The 17,121-nt window shown below is 40.5% G+C and overlaps 2 protein-coding genes across 4 annotated transcripts; both read left to right on the top strand.

Annotated features, from left to right (window-relative positions):
• The first annotated feature begins 946 nt into the window (after positions 1 to 946).
• LOC118567302 (outer dynein arm protein 1-like) lies at positions 947 to 3,706 on the top strand. Its single transcript, XM_036152126.1, has 7 exons — positions 947 to 1,054; positions 2,078 to 2,160; positions 2,366 to 2,534; positions 2,836 to 2,999; positions 3,075 to 3,178; positions 3,266 to 3,356; positions 3,473 to 3,706. Exons 1-7 carry the CDS (start codon positions 1,009 to 1,011, stop codon positions 3,539 to 3,541), a joined length of 726 nt encoding a protein of 241 aa, XP_036008019.1. The 5' UTR covers positions 947 to 1,008; the 3' UTR covers positions 3,542 to 3,706.
• Positions 3,707 to 5,433: 1,727 nt separating this feature from the next.
• On the top strand, positions 5,434 to 16,022 carry ccdc114 (coiled-coil domain containing 114). Of its 3 annotated transcripts, XM_036152123.1 has the most exons (15): positions 5,434 to 5,486; positions 8,145 to 8,223; positions 8,336 to 8,435; positions 8,529 to 8,718; positions 8,815 to 8,940; positions 10,727 to 10,840; positions 10,976 to 11,043; positions 11,120 to 11,304; positions 12,887 to 13,000; positions 14,033 to 14,115; positions 14,331 to 14,499; positions 14,827 to 14,990; positions 15,066 to 15,169; positions 15,259 to 15,349; positions 15,458 to 16,022. In XM_036152123.1, exons 2-15 carry the CDS (start codon positions 8,157 to 8,159, stop codon positions 15,518 to 15,520), a joined length of 1,638 nt encoding a protein of 545 aa, XP_036008016.1. In that variant the 5' UTR covers positions 5,434 to 5,486; positions 8,145 to 8,156; the 3' UTR covers positions 15,521 to 16,022. The 3 variants fall into 3 exon arrangements, with proteins under 3 accessions (XP_036008016.1, XP_036008017.1, XP_036008018.1); XM_036152124.1 differs by lacking the exon at positions 5,434 to 5,486 and having other exon boundaries at positions 7,538 to 8,223; positions 15,072 to 15,169; XM_036152125.1 differs by lacking the exons at positions 5,434 to 5,486; positions 8,336 to 8,435 and having other exon boundaries at positions 7,538 to 8,223.
• The last annotated feature ends 1,099 nt before the right edge of the window (positions 16,023 to 17,121 follow it).

Here is a 17,121-nt window from a genome sequence, read left to right on the forward strand (position 1 = left end):
CTAAAGAAAGCATCCCCACAGGATAATGCCGCCGCCACCGTGTTTGCTCATAGGGATGGTTTTTGCAATGATTTTCTTCTAGCAACTCTTCCATAAAAGTCAGACATCTGAAATGGGCAGCTAATAGTTGTAGATCTCTGCAGCTACTCCAGAGTTACCCTAAGCCTCCTGGATTCCTTTCTGGTTTGTCCTCTCCTTGTCCAGCCTGTCAAGTATGGTGGAGAATCAGGCCTTGGTAGGTTCAAAGCTTTGCTATATCTTTCTATTTTTAGATGATGGATTGAACGGTGGTCCTTGGGATGTCCAAAGCGTCCAGAAGTATTTTATAAACCATCCCTTCCTTGAACCTCGCCACAACTTTCTCCCTGGTCTTTCTGGTGTTTTCCTTGGTCTTTGTGATGTTGTTTGTTCACTTATGTTCTCCGGCAAACCTCTGAAGCCTTCACAGAAAACTGTTTATACTGAGATCAAGTTAAACTGCAGTGGAGTCTGTCTTTCTTTTAAAGGCAAATAATTGTACTGGATTTTATTTCAGGGTATCTGAAAGCCCTCTATCATTTCCTTTCACCTCACAATTATACACAATTGTGTGTCGGTCTAACACATTAAATCCCAGACAAATATAATGACTTTTGGGGTTTTAATTTGTTCAATACTGTTGCATGGGACTCTTTAATGAACCTAGAAAGGTAAATTTCTCATGTTCATCTGAGAACTTGGTTATAAGGATGTTTGGTTCTCGTGAAATGATCAAGAATCAGGAGTATTTTTAGTTTTACTATTTCAGTCGCATGCTTTGAAAGAGGAAAAATGTTATCGTATTTGCATACTTAATATACAGTACTTTGAGTGTACTGGTGTTTATATTATGCGTTTTTATGCATTGATATTATTTCAGAACATTAGTAAAGACTAAATTCTCAGTTTTTTTATTTCTAAGTGTCAGATGTGAAGGAATCACAGTCTCCTGACAACCTGAAGGAGGTGTTTGAAAAGCTCCAGGTCCTGATGGGGGAGGATGACCTGGACCAGCTGGTCAATAGTTTCATCCAGGGTGAGATTTTCATTTTCATCTATTATCAGACAGTCTATTTGACTATGAAACAAATTCTAATGTTCATTATTCTGTGGTAGTGTGTTTCTGTTTTAGTCACAAAAAAAGGGAAATAGAAGTGAAAAATGTCTTGTTGCATCTGCCTGTTATTTGTTATCTGTGCATTCTGAGCCGGTGTCTCGTCAAAATTTCCTTCTGGTAACACGTAATGACAATAAAAAGTTTTGATTCTTGAAAAATTACTTTTCACTCATGCTTGCAACAAGCTTCCTTACTTAGTTATGTCACTCAGCTACAATGACATCGTTGACTGTGAAAGTGGGAGAATATGTACAGAGAAAGGCAAAACTCTTGATTTATTGATAACTTTTTGTGTTTTTGTTATGGTCTTTTTCTGGCATTCTGAAAGTCTCTCAATCCTTTTCTTTTGACTTTGGTATCATTTCAATTCAAGTTCAGTCCAGCTCTGAATGATTTTAAGTTGCTGAGACTGTTAATGGATCTACAAATCAGTTCAGGCTAAAAAAGACAAATGCACATTTCACAAAGCTTTATTTTGTTTTTACTAAACTCTAAACAAATGTATTCAGAAAACATCACACCAGAAAAGTTAAGCTTTTAGTTTCACTGTGCTTTATTAATATTATCGATGCAACGATAACTGATCTGATACGATCGTGGAAAATGTGCGCATTTCAAATCATGGCTGGTTGTTTGGTGCATAGCTCATTTTAAGTTATTCTAATTTATTTCCCACCTTTTAAGCCCGCTCTGCAGTATACCCTGTCCTGGTCAGGTATGTGCTGTAGACTGAAAAGAAGAAATGACAATAAAGCTGCCAAAACTTTGAAAGACTGTCAGAAAGCCCAGAGAATTGTTCATCAAGATTACTTTGATAGACCGCAAGAAGGCATATGTATGATTGAAATGCAGTAAATATATTTCATACTTGAATGATTGTCTCATTATTATATTGTTTTGTTTCAAATAAACTAATTGGTGTATTTCTGTTTGGTTGAGTAGCTGAGGACCGGAACTTGGCTTTACTCAAGTTTGTCAATGAGCAAAACAGTGAGGCTGAGAAGTTAAAGGATCAGATCAATAAGGTATTTGGATTTCTATTTATTTATTTTTTCTGGTTCACATTAACATTTTAAAAAATGGCTTTTATTTGAAGCCTGCAAAATAAAGATCATACGTTTATTCACACATTGTACAGTTGTTGGTTACTCAGCAGATTTCAACCAGGGCAGGGTAAGGTCTGTCTTGTGTTGCAGGGAATCGTAACTATCGGTCTATGTGTCACTGCAGATCAAAGGAGAGATGGAGACATTTCACAGTGAAGGTCTGCAGCGGGAGCAACAGCATCACTCCGCGTTGAAAGACATGGAAGAAAAATTAAAGAAAACCAAAGCTCAAGCAGAGACTTGTGAAAACCAAGCTGGCGCTCTTAGCAAAATCCTGGATGGAATCAAAACAGGTTCAGTAATGTTTTACTTGACTATTCTGTTCATTTTATTCCTTAATTTGTGAAGATTTCTAACATCAGGAATTAAATAGTGCAATGTAAATGAAACTAATTCAAAATATATTGTACCAATATATAAATCTATATATATATTTATATAAAATATATAAATATATAAAATCTTTAAGAAAGATGTGTCTGTATTGAGTAAAAAAAAAAAAAAAAACGTGAACTCCAAAACTAAACATAAACATTCTTCATAATGTACGGATCTAGTTAAACAGATCTAGTTAATTTTCCTTTCATCTCTCAGGGGTGAACAACATCTTCTCTGAAATAGGCTGCGACCGCGCAGCAGTGGAGGACAAGCTGGGCTTCTCCTCAGGGATCACGGAGAACACCATCATGTCCTACCTGGATCTGGTGGAGGAGAAGACCAACGAGCTGCTCGCTGTGCATGCTTTCCTTAAGTTTAAGGTTCTATCACTTCTACATGTATTGCCGTCGTTGTGTACGGAATATTTTCTATCATGTTTGTATGTTTTCGTGCAGGATCAGGAGGATGACTTCAGCCCAACAGACATGGCAGAATGCCTTCTAGGTCAGAATCCAGAGTTCCTCAAACGAGACCTAATGATGCAGCCATCTGCCAGCAGGTCAGCCCTATTAGTTTTGTTTTGGAAGTTAAATCTAAATGTACAAACACATAACGGTCATGGCTGTTGTTTTGTTTTACTCATCAGTTTGGAGCATAGTGCCGAAGAGTTTCCTGTCACCAATGAGGACGAACGGCCCCTTTCGCAGGAGGAACTTAGCAGGAAAATAATGAAACGTGTTAGTGCAAAAAGAATCAAATCTAGCCTGAAAGGGCTATCGATCATTTATACGAAATGTTGTTGTTCCTTTCTGAACTGTTCAACTAATTTTCTTCGCATGACTCCTTGATTCAGATTCAGAGAGCAGAGAGCTCAACCTCCACAAGGAGAAACAGAAGCGTCAAAGAGAGATTACAGGCTTAGCAGCAAACGGCATATCCAGGAGGATGGACCGTTGTTAACGGCAGCAGTCACCGTCCCTATGGAGGTCCCTGAATAATTAACATTCACTGGCTCAGGGTAGATTTTCATTGTCGCCGCTGCTTTTGATCAAATACACATAAGCCTTTTTCCAAACAAAAAAAAAAACATTACTGTGCTACCTAAATATCACACAAAGTAGTTATGCCCTGACTGGCTATCAGCATCTGTTAGAACTGTTGTTATACACAATGTGAATCCACTTAAGCAATCTTTACATTCCCTGTTTCCTGGTGGGACTCTTCCGTCTGATCTTTCATTAAAGATAGCAGCAACATTAAAAACAACTGAAGATTTAACACCTGATAAACTATTCTTGCAACTTAATGTAATATTCTGTTCTGTTCTGGTTTATGTTTATTATTTGGTTAAATTTAGCTCTTTCCTGTTTTGTGTGTTCTGTTTAGGCTTATTTGTATCTTTAGACTTGTTCTGTTTGCTCCCTTGATCATTTCCACCTGGTTTTAGTTAATTGGTCCCTCCCTGCTACCTTGTCTGCCCGCCTATTTAAACCGCTCTTAGTTTTCTGTTTGTTGCCGGGACTTCACATTCTTTTCGTTGGTAAGGCCCTCCAGTATTTTGTTGTATTTAATCAGTTCTTGTTTTTTGAGCCTGTCCAGTTCTCGAAGTCTGTACCTTTAGCCGCCTGGGCCCTGTCTGTTCGCCTGCCCAATTCCCTCACCTACTTTTCAATAAACACTGCAAAAGATTTACAACCGTGTCTGGCTGACCACTGGGTTCATCTCTACACAAATCATCACACTTAATTTGATCATTTGCAGTGTTAAAATGTGAACATAGTAGTTTCAAAATATGGTAATGGTTGTGACATTTTTACAGCTGTTTGCTATTCACATGTATGTCCTTCAAATGTTTGGCAGGGTTCATTTTTCGTTTTATATCTGTGGTGTTTTAAAAAATAATAGCATTCTGTTTACTAATACAGAACTTTTTGTTACTGAGCAAATTACAAAATATCACAAAACATAAAATCAACGATAAAATGATGGCCTTGTAGGTGTATTTTCGATGTTTTTTTAGAAAGCAGAAGACATGCTTTCTATCTAGAAGCAGCTTTACAGTAATAGTCACGGGTGTAATGCGCATTGGCAGTCTGGCTCCATCTGGTGTTGGCTATCAAGTGGCACAACAAAAGGATTCAACTGAATTTTATGCAACTCTTAAAGAACATTTACAGAAATTACACGAAAATAACTTGAGTCCTATACAGTGCAGATATCTGCGTTTTATTGAGCTCAGTGCCAATGTAACTGTAGCGTGATTCAACTGTTCCTGTAGAGGCCAGTCTGGATTTTGGCAGAAAGAAGCCGTTCAAAAAGACAATACGCCCAATATGTGATGATTCTTCCCCCACCATCTCCAATGGTTTTCAAGTGTACGAGTCGGGGTTTGCATCTTTGCCTCTTGGTTCCTGCTCCAATCCAGACAGTAATAGAGAATCAAAGAACTGGACCAGCAGATCCACTGATAAGCCAAAATCTTCTTGGCTGATGAAGAAACAACATCATCTGTGAAGCCTTTTTCAGCATGCATGCTGTATGTACCCATATATATATATATATATATATATATATATATATATATATATATATATATATATACACGTCCGTTTTCTTCTACTTATCCGGGGTCCGGTCGGAGGAATCCCAGGAATATATATATATATATATATTTATTTTATTTTTTTACTAATCTAATGTTTATACCTTTCATACCTTCCTAATCTGGTAGGTAGGTGTGAAAGTTTCCATCAGGCATTGATTTATGCGCCTGACGCCTGACAGGCAGCGCCTAGGGAGCAATTGGCCCTCGGTGCATAGCAACGGTTGCTAACAACTTGTTAACTGCAACGGCTTACCCGAAGGAGGTTTGTACGTTTTTTGTTTGTTGCTGTTTTGAGCTTTACTTTCGCCCTTTGGCTGGTAAAATAACTCTTCTTCCGCCTGCCTAATAAAACAATCGCATTGTTATCTGACTAGCTATCACTGGAATATTTAGCTCTTCCGTCAGTAGCATTACCACAAATGTTTCCCTGTCTCAAAGGGCTGGGGGCTTGTAAAGTTATCTGTTAACTATTTTGTTAACTGTTTACTATTTTGAGACAAGTTGGATGTTTAGATTGGATTAAAATGCGGTTTTCTCATTGTAATAGATTAGTTTTTAATAAACAATTTTAGACACATTTCCATTCAGCAAACGGTATAAATGCACAAAAAAAAGCCTACAGGCTAAATATGCTTTGTTTGTTTAGCTGTCACTAATAGTTTAATGGTCAGGTTTCAATAATATACTGTTCCAGTAAGAAGTTTACACAATGTGCATTCTTCATTTCATTTATAATAATGCTTTTGTACGGTCAACTTTCCAGAGTGAACTGATTCTACAAAGCACAATTGCAAAAATGAAAAAAAAAATATATATATAGTGGTTGCACTAGACTTAGACTTAGACAACTTTATTTGTCATTTTGTATGCACAGAGTGCGTACAGAATGAAATTTCGTTGCATACAGCTTGTAAATTGCAGTAAAATTGGGTTACAGTATAGGGTGCAGCAGTGATTCAAAAGTAAACAATTTAAATGTAGACAATGCAGGAGAAGTCACAGTGTACAGGTGAGTATAGCCACACTAGTTTATGATTGTGGATTTTCTCAAATCCTTACAGCATCAAAATGATACACACAAGCAGAATATTATGCATACACTCCCAGTAACCGCGTAAATGTCCCTCAGCTTGTTGCACCTTGACTACACGCTTTTTCTTGCCATCAAAAAGAGCGTCTGGCGTAATTCTTTGTATTTGATCCACCTTCTGGAGAGTTTTCAACAAGGTTGAGGCCAGGGTTTTGGGGAGGCCATTCTGGACTCTTCTTGTAAGTATTCCTAAATTAGTTTTGATGTGGGCTTTGGATCATGATGCTTTTGCACACCCAGTTATGTTCAGGTTTCACCCGTCTCCGTTTGATAAAAGGACGTTGGTTAGAATGCCAACAACAAACCAGGGAATCTGTGTTATGGTCAGACTAGGGAAAGATTGAGCCACAATTTCTGTTCACAACTTGGAGTGCTCAAAGGGAGGCTTTCAAGCTTATGAACACTTTCCTAATGGCCCAGCATGGTTGTGGTAGTAAGATGTAGATCTGTTTAAGTTATGCCCCATAGTGTACTGCACACATCAGAGGAAAAGTAAGAAAAATCCAAGTCGATGACTACCTCTAAATTGTTCAACTTCACTTCAAATGTTCCAACAGGACACAAATAGACATCCTGTCTGTCCCCAAAATTTCCAGGATATAAGATCAGGTCTTTGTGTTGGTCATGTGACAACATTGTCTTTGCTGAAGGACCCCATGCAAAAAGAAGCAATAGAAAACCTATTTGCATCCAAGTTTGAAATTCCTGGCTCATGTCTTGCAATTTTGCTTCAAAATTTTCACCAAATGTTCTTTCCTCATAATCCAATCCAGTGAACCAGCCCCTCCTGCAGTTAAGCACCCACACAACTTGTTGTTGTCCCTTTAGTACTTTCACAGTAGGCACGGTGTTCTCTGGCTTGCAAGCTTCCCCCTTTCATCAACCCCAGAACACTTATTCTGTTGTTCTGGGGTTGATGTGCACTAAAACATTACATTTTCAATACAATTCAATTCTATTTTATTTATATAGCGCCAATTCATGAAACATGTCATCTCGAGGCACTTTACATAGTCAAAATCAATCATGTTATACAGATTGGTCAAAAATGTCCTATCTAAGGGAACCGGTTGATTGCTTCAAAGTCCCGACAAGCATTATTCACTCCTGGAGAAGCGTAGAGCTACAGGGAGAGTCGTCTGCATTGTACATGGCTTTGCAGCAATCCCTCATACTGAGCAAGCATGAAGCGACAGTGGAAAGAAAAACCACCCATTAGCGGGAAGGAAAAACCTCCAGCAGAACCGGGCTCAGTATGAACGGTCATCTGCCTCGACCGACTGGGGGTTAGAGAAGACATATTCATCTCCGGAGCACAGAACCCCTCTCCTTCCTGAATTGTATGACATCCCTTGGTGGTGTTACTTGTTTGTAACTGTTTCAAACGATAATTGTGTACATTTTCCCCAAGGATTTAGCAGAGAAGCGGGGGTCAACAATTCTCTTCCTGATATTTCTCCTGATTTCTTTTACATTTTACTCAAAGACACGTGGGGAGCTGTGTGTTCATTGTGTTCCTTAAAATAACTTTGCAGGTGCACTGCCAATTAACTTAAATAATTTGAATTTACCAGTCAAAAGGCAGTAGTCTTAGTGTATGTAGTGAATAAAAATTTTTAAGAAAAAAAAAAAGTTCTTTAAAAACTTGATTCAGTTAGTACAAAGCTTGGTAATGTTAATTCACCTCAAAAAGGAGAGGTTTAATCTCAGTTAATGTGAGAGAGTGAGAAAAAAAATTATGTCTTTTTATACAAATATATAAATGTCTGGTTTGGAGTGGATATTAGTGTGTAAAAACATCTAACTTTCTGTGCTTTGATTTTTATAAAGCTCATTGCAACAATGGCCCGGAGAAGATCAACCATGAGTGGATGCTCAGACAATACCGACATGGATGCTGATGGTGTGGGTATGTCATTGCGTGTTTTGTTGTCATTTAGTGTGAAAAGCTGCTGCTTTCTCAGCATCTGTTATATCACAAAAAAAAAAATACCTAAAGGTGTGCCTGATATTTTGTCTAGCAAAATTAGAGATTTCTAAACTTCAGAGGCAGATAAGGATCATGGAAAGAGACCAGCGGGCTTATGAGATCCAGGCCCGGGAGCAGATCCGCAAACAAGAGTGAATACGGAGCAGAAACTCATTGAAATCTGATTGTCACAAGTGTCTCTGTTTTACCCAGGTGTTCAAGTACTTGTTTTTGTCTGGTTGAAGACAGGAAATTGAGAAGCTGATGAAAGAGCAAGAGGAGCTGCATCGAGGTCTTGCTGCCCGCAAGAGTTTTTCTCGTCAGCGCCAGGACAGCGAGGACACTCAGAGACTGCAGACTCTGCTAGAGCACAACGACGCACTAGACGGAGAAATAGAAAACGAGAAGCAACGTCAAAAACAGCTACAGATGGAGGTCCGCACCCCCCCGCGCCCCACCTCATTGTTTATTGTTGGTTTATATTTTTGGCCACCCTAACCACAGTTTGTCCCTGGTCTGCACTGTTTACAGATCTTGAGTGTGGAGTCGAGGCTGGCAGAGATGAGAAAAGGCGAGGTCAGTGGTGGTCATTCGCAGAGCTCAAAGACACAGAAGACGAAGAAGGCCATGCGTACTCTGGAAACCAATCTGAACAGAGTGAGTTATAAAAATATGACGCCACATCAGACTGGTGACTGGTAAGGTCTATTCCGGGGTTCTGGAAAGGAGGGTCCGTCGGATAGTCGAATCTCGGATTCAGGAAGAACAGTGTGGTTTTCGTCCTGGCCGTGGAACACTGGACCAGCTCTACACCCTCAGCAGGATCCTGGAGGTGGCCATGGGAGTTTGCCCAACCAGTCTACATGTGCTTTGTGGATCTGGAGAAGGCATTCGACCGTGTCCCCCGAGGGATCCTGTGGGGGGTACTCCGGGAGTATGGAGTACCGGACCCTTTAATAAGGGCTGTCAGGTCTCTGTACGACCGGTGTCAGAGTCTGGTCCGCATTGCCGGTGTTCTGTCAGGTCAGCATACCGCGTCAGACCAGCATACCCATAGTCTTACGCATGCGCGAACTGGCTCTTAACCGGCTAAAAATTACCACCCAGCTGCCGGCAGCGGATGATCGCTGGTAACCGTATCGCTGGGACTATTTTTGCAAGCTAACCGTCGCTTTAGCCGAACACCGCTAAGGTTCTCCCGGCTCCAACAGCTCGCTATCGGGGCTGTGCCGCATAATTAATTACTTAGTTTTTGGGGTTTTTTTTGAGTGGTATTGCAATCTGACTGCTTCTCCAAGTTTTCGCAACTTTGTGCAGTTATACGCATGCGCAACCATGTTCGCGCATGCTCAACACTATGGGTATGCTGGTCTGACGCGGTATGCTGACCTGACAGAACACCGGCAGTAAGTCGGACTCGTTTCCGGTGAGAGTTGGACTCCGCCAAGGTTGCCCTTTGTCACCGATTCTGTTCATAACTTTTATGGACAGAATTTCTAGGCGAAGCCAAGGTGTTGAGGGGATCCGCTTTGGTGGCCTTAGGATTGCGTCTCTGCTATTCGCGGATGACGTGGTCCTATTGGCTTCATCAGGGCGTGATCTACAGCTCTCACTGGAGCGGTTTGCAGCCGAGTGCGAAGTGGCCGGGATGAAAATCAGTGCCTCCAAATCCGAGACCATGGTCTTGAACCGGAAAAGGGTAGAGTGCCTTCTCCGGGTTTGGGAGGATGTGCTGCCCCTAGTGGAGGAGTTCAAGTATCTTGGGGTCTTGTTCACGAATGAGGGGAAGATGGAGCGGGAGATCGACAGGCGGATTGGTGCAGCGTCTGCTGTGAAGCGGACGCTGTACCGATCCGTTGTGGTGAAGAGAGAGCTGAGCCAAAAGGCGAAGCTCTCGATTTACCGGTCGATCTACGTTCCTACCCTCATCTATGGTCACGAGCTTTGGGTCGTGACCGAAAGAACGAGATCCTGAATACAAGCGGCTGAAATGAGTTTTCTCCGTAGTGTGTCTGGGCTCTCCCTTAGAGATAGGGTGAGGAGCTCAGTCATCCGGGGAGGACTCAGAGTAGAGCCGCTGCTCCTCCACGTCGAGAGGAGCCAGTTGAGGTGGCTCGGGCATCTGGTCAGGATGCCTCCTGGACGCCTCCCTGGTGAGGTGTTCCGGGCACGTCCCACTGGGAGGAGGCCCAGGGGAAGACCCAGGACACGCTGGAGGGACTATGTCTCCCGGCTGGCCTGGGAACGCCTTGGGATTCCTCCTGAGGAGCTGGCCCAAGTGGCCGGGGAGAGGGACGTCTGGGCCTCCCTACTGAAGCTGATGCCCCCGCGACCCGACCCTGGATAAGCGGAAGAAGACGGACAGACGGACAAACTGGTGACACAAGCTTGCAAAGCTTCCTGCATGTGTCTTCTATTTCTCTTTCATATTCCCTCTATTCAGGCATCCACCCGCTACAGTGATCTGATGACCAAAAACAGCCGACTGAAAGAGGAGCTGGACACTCTTTATCTGGAGCGCGACGATTTCCAGAAACTGCGAAATAACCTAACCAAGGTTAGAGGTCACATAAATGATTTAATCCAAAACAAACAAACATTTCTCTGCAGTGTATAGTCTATCTGTTTTTATGGGTGTTTTTTTTTTCTTTCCCCTCCTTGATAACTTCTCCGGATTAAAATGTGTTTTTAGGAGCTGCAGAGAATCCGCAAGACCATCGGGGAAATGATAAAGCTGTCCACTGCTGCTTATAATGACAGGTTAGGTCAGAGGTTTTACTGTAGTGTGGAGAAAATCAGCGCGAAGTGAACTCGATCTTTATAATCTGTGTTAAAGGGAGGAGGCTCTGTCTAAGATGAGTATGTTGAGAGAGAAGGCAGCGAAGGACCTCGTTCATTACAACACCGAGATAAAAGAGCAGGAGAGGCTTATTGCACATGAGTATAACCTGAAGGACTTTATGAGCACCAAGTGCAGCGAGGAAATCGGGCAGTTCGTCGACAAAAAGGCACCGGAACACTGTAAGACAATGCTTTCTGTTCAACATATTGTGTCTGATAATCGATGTGGAAATCAGCTTAAATGGGATAATCAGCGGGAGAAGAGAAGCATTTTATTGTTGATTTAGTGAAGAAACTACTTCAGTCAAAGGTCCTTACGCTCCTTGAACACTTTTTTCACATTACAGACTAAAACCTCTGTGTAGTTTTTTTTTGGTTATATGTGCATAATTGTGAAGTAGAAGGGAAATGAAAACATTGTTTTCAAGACGCATATTTTCCCGCAGTTATAACTGCAGTTGTTTGGAGGCTTATCTACAGACTGAAATGTGTGCCAATTCTTCTTTGCAGTATACCTGAAGCTGAGTTAGATTGGATGGAGAGCAACTGTGAATATATATTCTCAATTAGACTTTGACTGGGCCATTCAAACAATGGATCATGCTCTGGTTGTATTCTCAGCGGTTTCTGACCTCCATCCCAGTCTGTTTTGCAGACATTTATAGGCTTTCTTTCAGGATCGACGTGTATTTAGCTCCATCAATCTTTTCACCAACTCTGACCAGCATTCCCACCCGCTAAAGAAAGCTTCCCCACAGGATAATGCTGCCGCCACCGTGGTTCCTCATAGGGATGGTTATTGCTCAAAGTCATTTGTAGTGTTTGTTTTTTTGCAATGATTTTCTTCTAGCAACTCTTCCATAAAAGTCAGACATCTGAAATGTTTCTTTAATGTTACTTCCCTTTTCCCTGGCCGAGCCGGGTCGTAACACCAGCTAATAGTTGTAGATCTCTGCAGCTACTCCAGAGTTACCCTAAGCCTCCTGGATGGCTTTCTGGTTTGTCCTCTCCTTGCCCAGCCTGTCAGGTATGGTGGAGAATCAGACCTTTGTAGGTTTAAAGGTTTGCTATATCTTTCTATTTTTAGATGATGGATTGAACGGTGGTCCTTGGGATGTCCAAAGCGTCCAGAAGTATTTTATAAACCATCCCTTCCTTGAACCTCGCCACAACTTTCTCCCTGGTCTTTTTGGTGTTTACCTTGGTCTTCGTGATGCTGTTTGTTCACTTATGTTCTCCGGCAAACCTCTGAAGCTTTCACAGAACACTGTTTATACTGAGATCAAGTTAAACTGCAGTGGAGTCCGTCTTTCTCTTAAAGGCAAATAATTGTACTGGATTTTATTTCAGGGTATCGGAAAGCCCTCTATCATTTCCTTTCACCTCACAATTATACACAATTGTGTGTCGGTTCTAACACATTAAATCCCAGACAAATATAATGACTTTTAGGGTTTTAATTGATTCAATACTGTTGCATGGGACTCTTTAATGAACCTAGAAAGGTAAATTTCTCATGTTCATCTGAGAACTTGGTTATAAGGATGTTTGGTTCTCGTGAAATGATCAAGAATCAGGAGTATTTTTAGTTTTACTATTTCAGTCGCATGCTTTGAAAAAGGAAAAATGTTATCGTATTTGCACGTTAAATACTTAATATACAGTACTTTCAGTGTACGGGTGTTTTATATTATGCGTTTTTCGTTGATATTATTTCAGAACATTAGTAAAGACTAAATTCTCTGTTTTTTTTATTTCTAAGTGTCAGATGTGAAGGAATCACAGTCTCCTGACAACCTGAAGGAGGTGTTTGAAAAGCTCCAGGTCCTGATGGGGGAGGATGACCTGGACCAGCTGGTCAATAGTTTCATCCAGGGTAAGATTTTCATTCAGACAGTCTACTTGACTATGAAACAAATTCTAATGTTCATTATTCTATGGTTGTGTGTTTCTGTTTTAGTCACAAAAAAAAGGAAAATAGAAGTGAAAAATGTCTTGTTGCATCTGCCTGTTATTTGTTATCTGTGCATTCTGAGCCGGTGTCTCGTCAAAATTAAATTCTGGTAACACGTAATGACAAAAAAAAGTTTTGATTCTTGAAAAATTACCTTTCACTCATGCTTGCAACAAGCTTCCTTACTTAGTTATGTCACTCACCTACAATGACATCGTTGACTGTGAAAGTGGGAGGATGTGTGCAGAGAAAGGCAAAACACTTGATTTATTGATAACTTTTTATGTTTTTGTAATGGGGGTTTTTCTGGCATTCTGGAAGTCTCTCAATCCTTTTCTTTTGACATTTCAATTCAAGTTCAGTCCAGCTCTGACTTTTTATTCAGGACTGATTTTACGTTGCTGAGACTGTTAACGGATCTACAAATCAGTTCAGGCTAAAAAAAAAAAAGACAAATGCACATCTCACAAAGCTTTATCTTGTTTTTACTAAACTCTAAACAAATGTATTCAGAAAACATCAAACCAGAAAATTTAAGCTTTTAGTTTCATTGTGCCTTATTAACATAAAAATACTTTTCAGTATGCGATGCGACGATAACTGATCGGATACGATCGTGGAAAATGTGCGCATTTCAAATCATGGCTGATTGTTTGGTGCATAGCTCATTTTAAGTTATTCTAATTTATTTCCCACCGTTTAAGCCCGCTCTGCAGTATACCCTGTCCTGGTCAGGTATGTGCTGTAGACTGAAAAGAAGAAATGACAATAAAGCTGCCAAAACTTTGAAAGACCATCAGAAAGTTCAGAGAATTGTTGATCAAGATTACTTTGATAGACTGCATATGTATGATTGAAATGCAGTAAATGCATTTCACACTTGAATGATTGTCTCATTATTATTTTGTTTTGTTTAAAATAATCTAATTGGTGTATTTCTGTTTGGTTGAGTAGCTGAGGACCGGAACTTGGCTTTACTCAAGTTTGTCAATGAGCAAAACAGTGAGGCCGAGAAGTTAAAGGAACAGATCAATAAGGTATTTGGGTTTTTATTTTTTATTTTTTTCTGGTTCACTTTAACGTTTAAAAAAAATTGCTTTTATTTGAATCTGGTGCAGCCTGCAAAATAAAGATCACACGTTTATTCACACATAGTACAGTTGTTGGTTACTCAGCAGATTTCAACGAGGGCAGGGTAAGGTCTGTCTTGTGTTGCAGGGAATTGTAACTATCGGTCTATGTGTCGCCGCAGATCAAAGCAGAGACGGAGACGTTTCAGCGTGAAGGTCTGCAGCGGGAGCAACAGCATCACTCCGTGTTGAAGGACATGGAAGAAAAATTAAAGAAAACCAAATCTCAAGCAGAGACTTGTGAAAACCAAGCTGGTGCTCTCAGCAAAATCCTGGATGGAATCAAAACAGGTTCAGTAATGTTTTACTTGACTATTCTGTTCATTTTATTCCTTAATTTGTGAAGATTTCCAACATCAGGAACCAAATAGTGCAAAGAAAATTATACTAATTCAAAATATATTAGAAATATATTAGAAAATCAAAAATGCATGATTTATTTTTTTTAAGTAGCTCTTATAGAAAACCGCATACAATAAAAGATATAAAATCTTTAAGAAAGATGTGTCGGTGTTGAGTAAAAAAAAAAAACTTGAACTCCAAAACTAAACATAAACATTCTTCATAATGTACGGATCTAGTTAAACAGATCTAGTTAATTTCCCTTTCATCTCTCAGGGGTGAACAACATCTTCTCTGAAATAGGCTGCGACCGCGCAGCAGTGGAGGACAAGCTGGGCTTCTCCTCAGGGATCACGGAGAACACCATCATGTCCTACCTGGATCTGGTGGAGGAGAAGACCAACGAGCTGCTCGCTGTGCATGCTTTCCTTAAGTTTAAGGTTCTATCACTTTTATATGTATTGCCGTCGTTGTGTACGGAACATTTTCTATCATGTTTGTATGTTTTCGTGCAGGATCAGGAGGATGACTTCAGCCCAACAGACCTGGCAAAAAGCCTTCTAGGTCAGAATCCAGAGTTCCTCAAACGAGACCTAATGATGCAGCCATCTGCCGGCAGGTCAGCCCTATTAGTTTTGTTTTGGAAGTTAAATCTAAATGTACAAACGCATAACGGTCAAGGCTGTTTTGTTTTGTTTTACTCATCAGTTTGGAGCATAGCGCCGAAGAGTCTCCAGTCACCGATGAGGACGAACGGCCCCTTTCGCAGGAGGAACTTCGCAGGAAAATAATGAAAAACGTTAGTGCAAAAAGAATCAAATCTAGCCTGAAAGGGCTATCGATCATTTATACGAAATGTTGCTGTTCCTTTCTGAACTGTTCAACTCATTTTCTTCGCATGTTTCAGAGAGCAGAGAGCTCAACCTCCACAAGGAGCAACACAAGCGCCAAAGAGAGATTACAGGCTTAGCAGCAAACGGCATATCCAGGAGGATGGACCGATGTTAACGGCAGCAGTCAGCGTCGTGATTGTCGCCGCTGCTTTTAATCAAATACTCATAAGCCTTTTTCCAAAAATGACTGTGCTACCTAAATATCACACAAAGTAGTTATGCCCTGACTGGCTATCAGCATCTGTTAGAACTGTTGTTATTCACAATCTGAATCCACTTAAGCAATCTTTACATTCCCTGTTTCCTGGTGGGACTCTTCCGTCTGATCTTTCATTAAAGATAGCAGCAAAATTAAAAACAACTGGAGATTTAACACCTGATAAACTATTCTTGCAACTTTTTTTTAATGACCATTTGCAATGTTTAAATGTGAACATAGTAGTTTCAAAATATTGCAATGGTTGTGACATTTTTACAGCTATTTGCTATTCACCTGTATCCTTCAAATGTTTGGAAGGGTTAATTTTTCTTTTTATATCCATGGTGTTTTAAAAAATAAAAGCATTCTGTTTACTAATACAGAGATTTTTGTTACTAAACAAATTAGAAAATATCATCAAACATACAATCAATGATGAAATGATGGCCTTGTAGGTGTATTTTCTATGTTTTTTTCAGAAAGCAGAAGACACGCTTTCTATTTAGAAACAGCTTTACAGTAATAGTCACGGGTATAATGCGCACTGGCAGTTTGGCTCCATCTGGTGGTGGCTATCAAGTAGCACAACAAAAGGATTCAACTGAATTTTATGCAACTCTTAAAGAACATTTAAAGAAATTACACGAAAATAACCTGAGTCCTATAAAGTGCAGATATCTGCGTTTTATTGAGCTCAGTGCCAACGTAACTGTAACGTGATTCAACTGTTCCTGTGGAGGTCAGTCCGGATTTTGGCAGAAGGAAGGACAATACGCCCAATATGTGATGATTCTTCCCCCACCTTCTCCAAGGGTTTTCAAGTGTACAAGTCGGGGTTTGCATCTTTGCCTCTTGGTGCCTGCTCCAATCCAGACCGTAATAGAGAATCAAAGAACTGGACCAGCAGATCCAGTGATAAGCCAAAAACTTCTTGGCCTTTTTCAGCATGCATGCTATATTGGTACCCATAGACTTGAAGTTTTCTATAGATGGCATCGGTTGGCCAGATGTGCTGAGGGTGGAGCAGCAGTGTTGGGGGGGGGTTGTCTCCTCAGGTCCACTGTCATCTCCACAGTCTTAAGCTGTGAGGTTCTGTGGAGATGCAGAAAGAGGATTACGCTTGAACATCAAAATAAAACCTACAAACACAATCCTTGCATACGTCCCTGAGAGTTCATGGTGATACAAGATTTATTATAAAATAAAGGGTTAAGGGTCTTGCTCAGGGACTCACAGCAGCAGTCTGCGGGGTTCGAACTGGGTACTAACATCTTTCTCAGAACATGAGCATGCTGCGCTAACATTAGACCCGCACTCCCCCCTTAACATTGTTCATGAGAAGGAACTTCACTTGGCTTAAGAACTTTTAAACAAACAATTATTATTGTTACATATTCCCAAAGTCAGAAAATGTGATGATTTTCAAGCAACTCTCACAAGTTTTTTTTGTTTTTTTTTTTATCTTGAACGGGGAATTTA

Source organism: Fundulus heteroclitus, chromosome 20, assembly GCF_011125445.2.
Source record: "Fundulus heteroclitus isolate FHET01 chromosome 20, MU-UCD_Fhet_4.1, whole genome shotgun sequence".
Classification (NCBI taxonomy): domain Eukaryota; kingdom Metazoa; phylum Chordata; class Actinopteri; order Cyprinodontiformes; family Fundulidae; genus Fundulus; species Fundulus heteroclitus.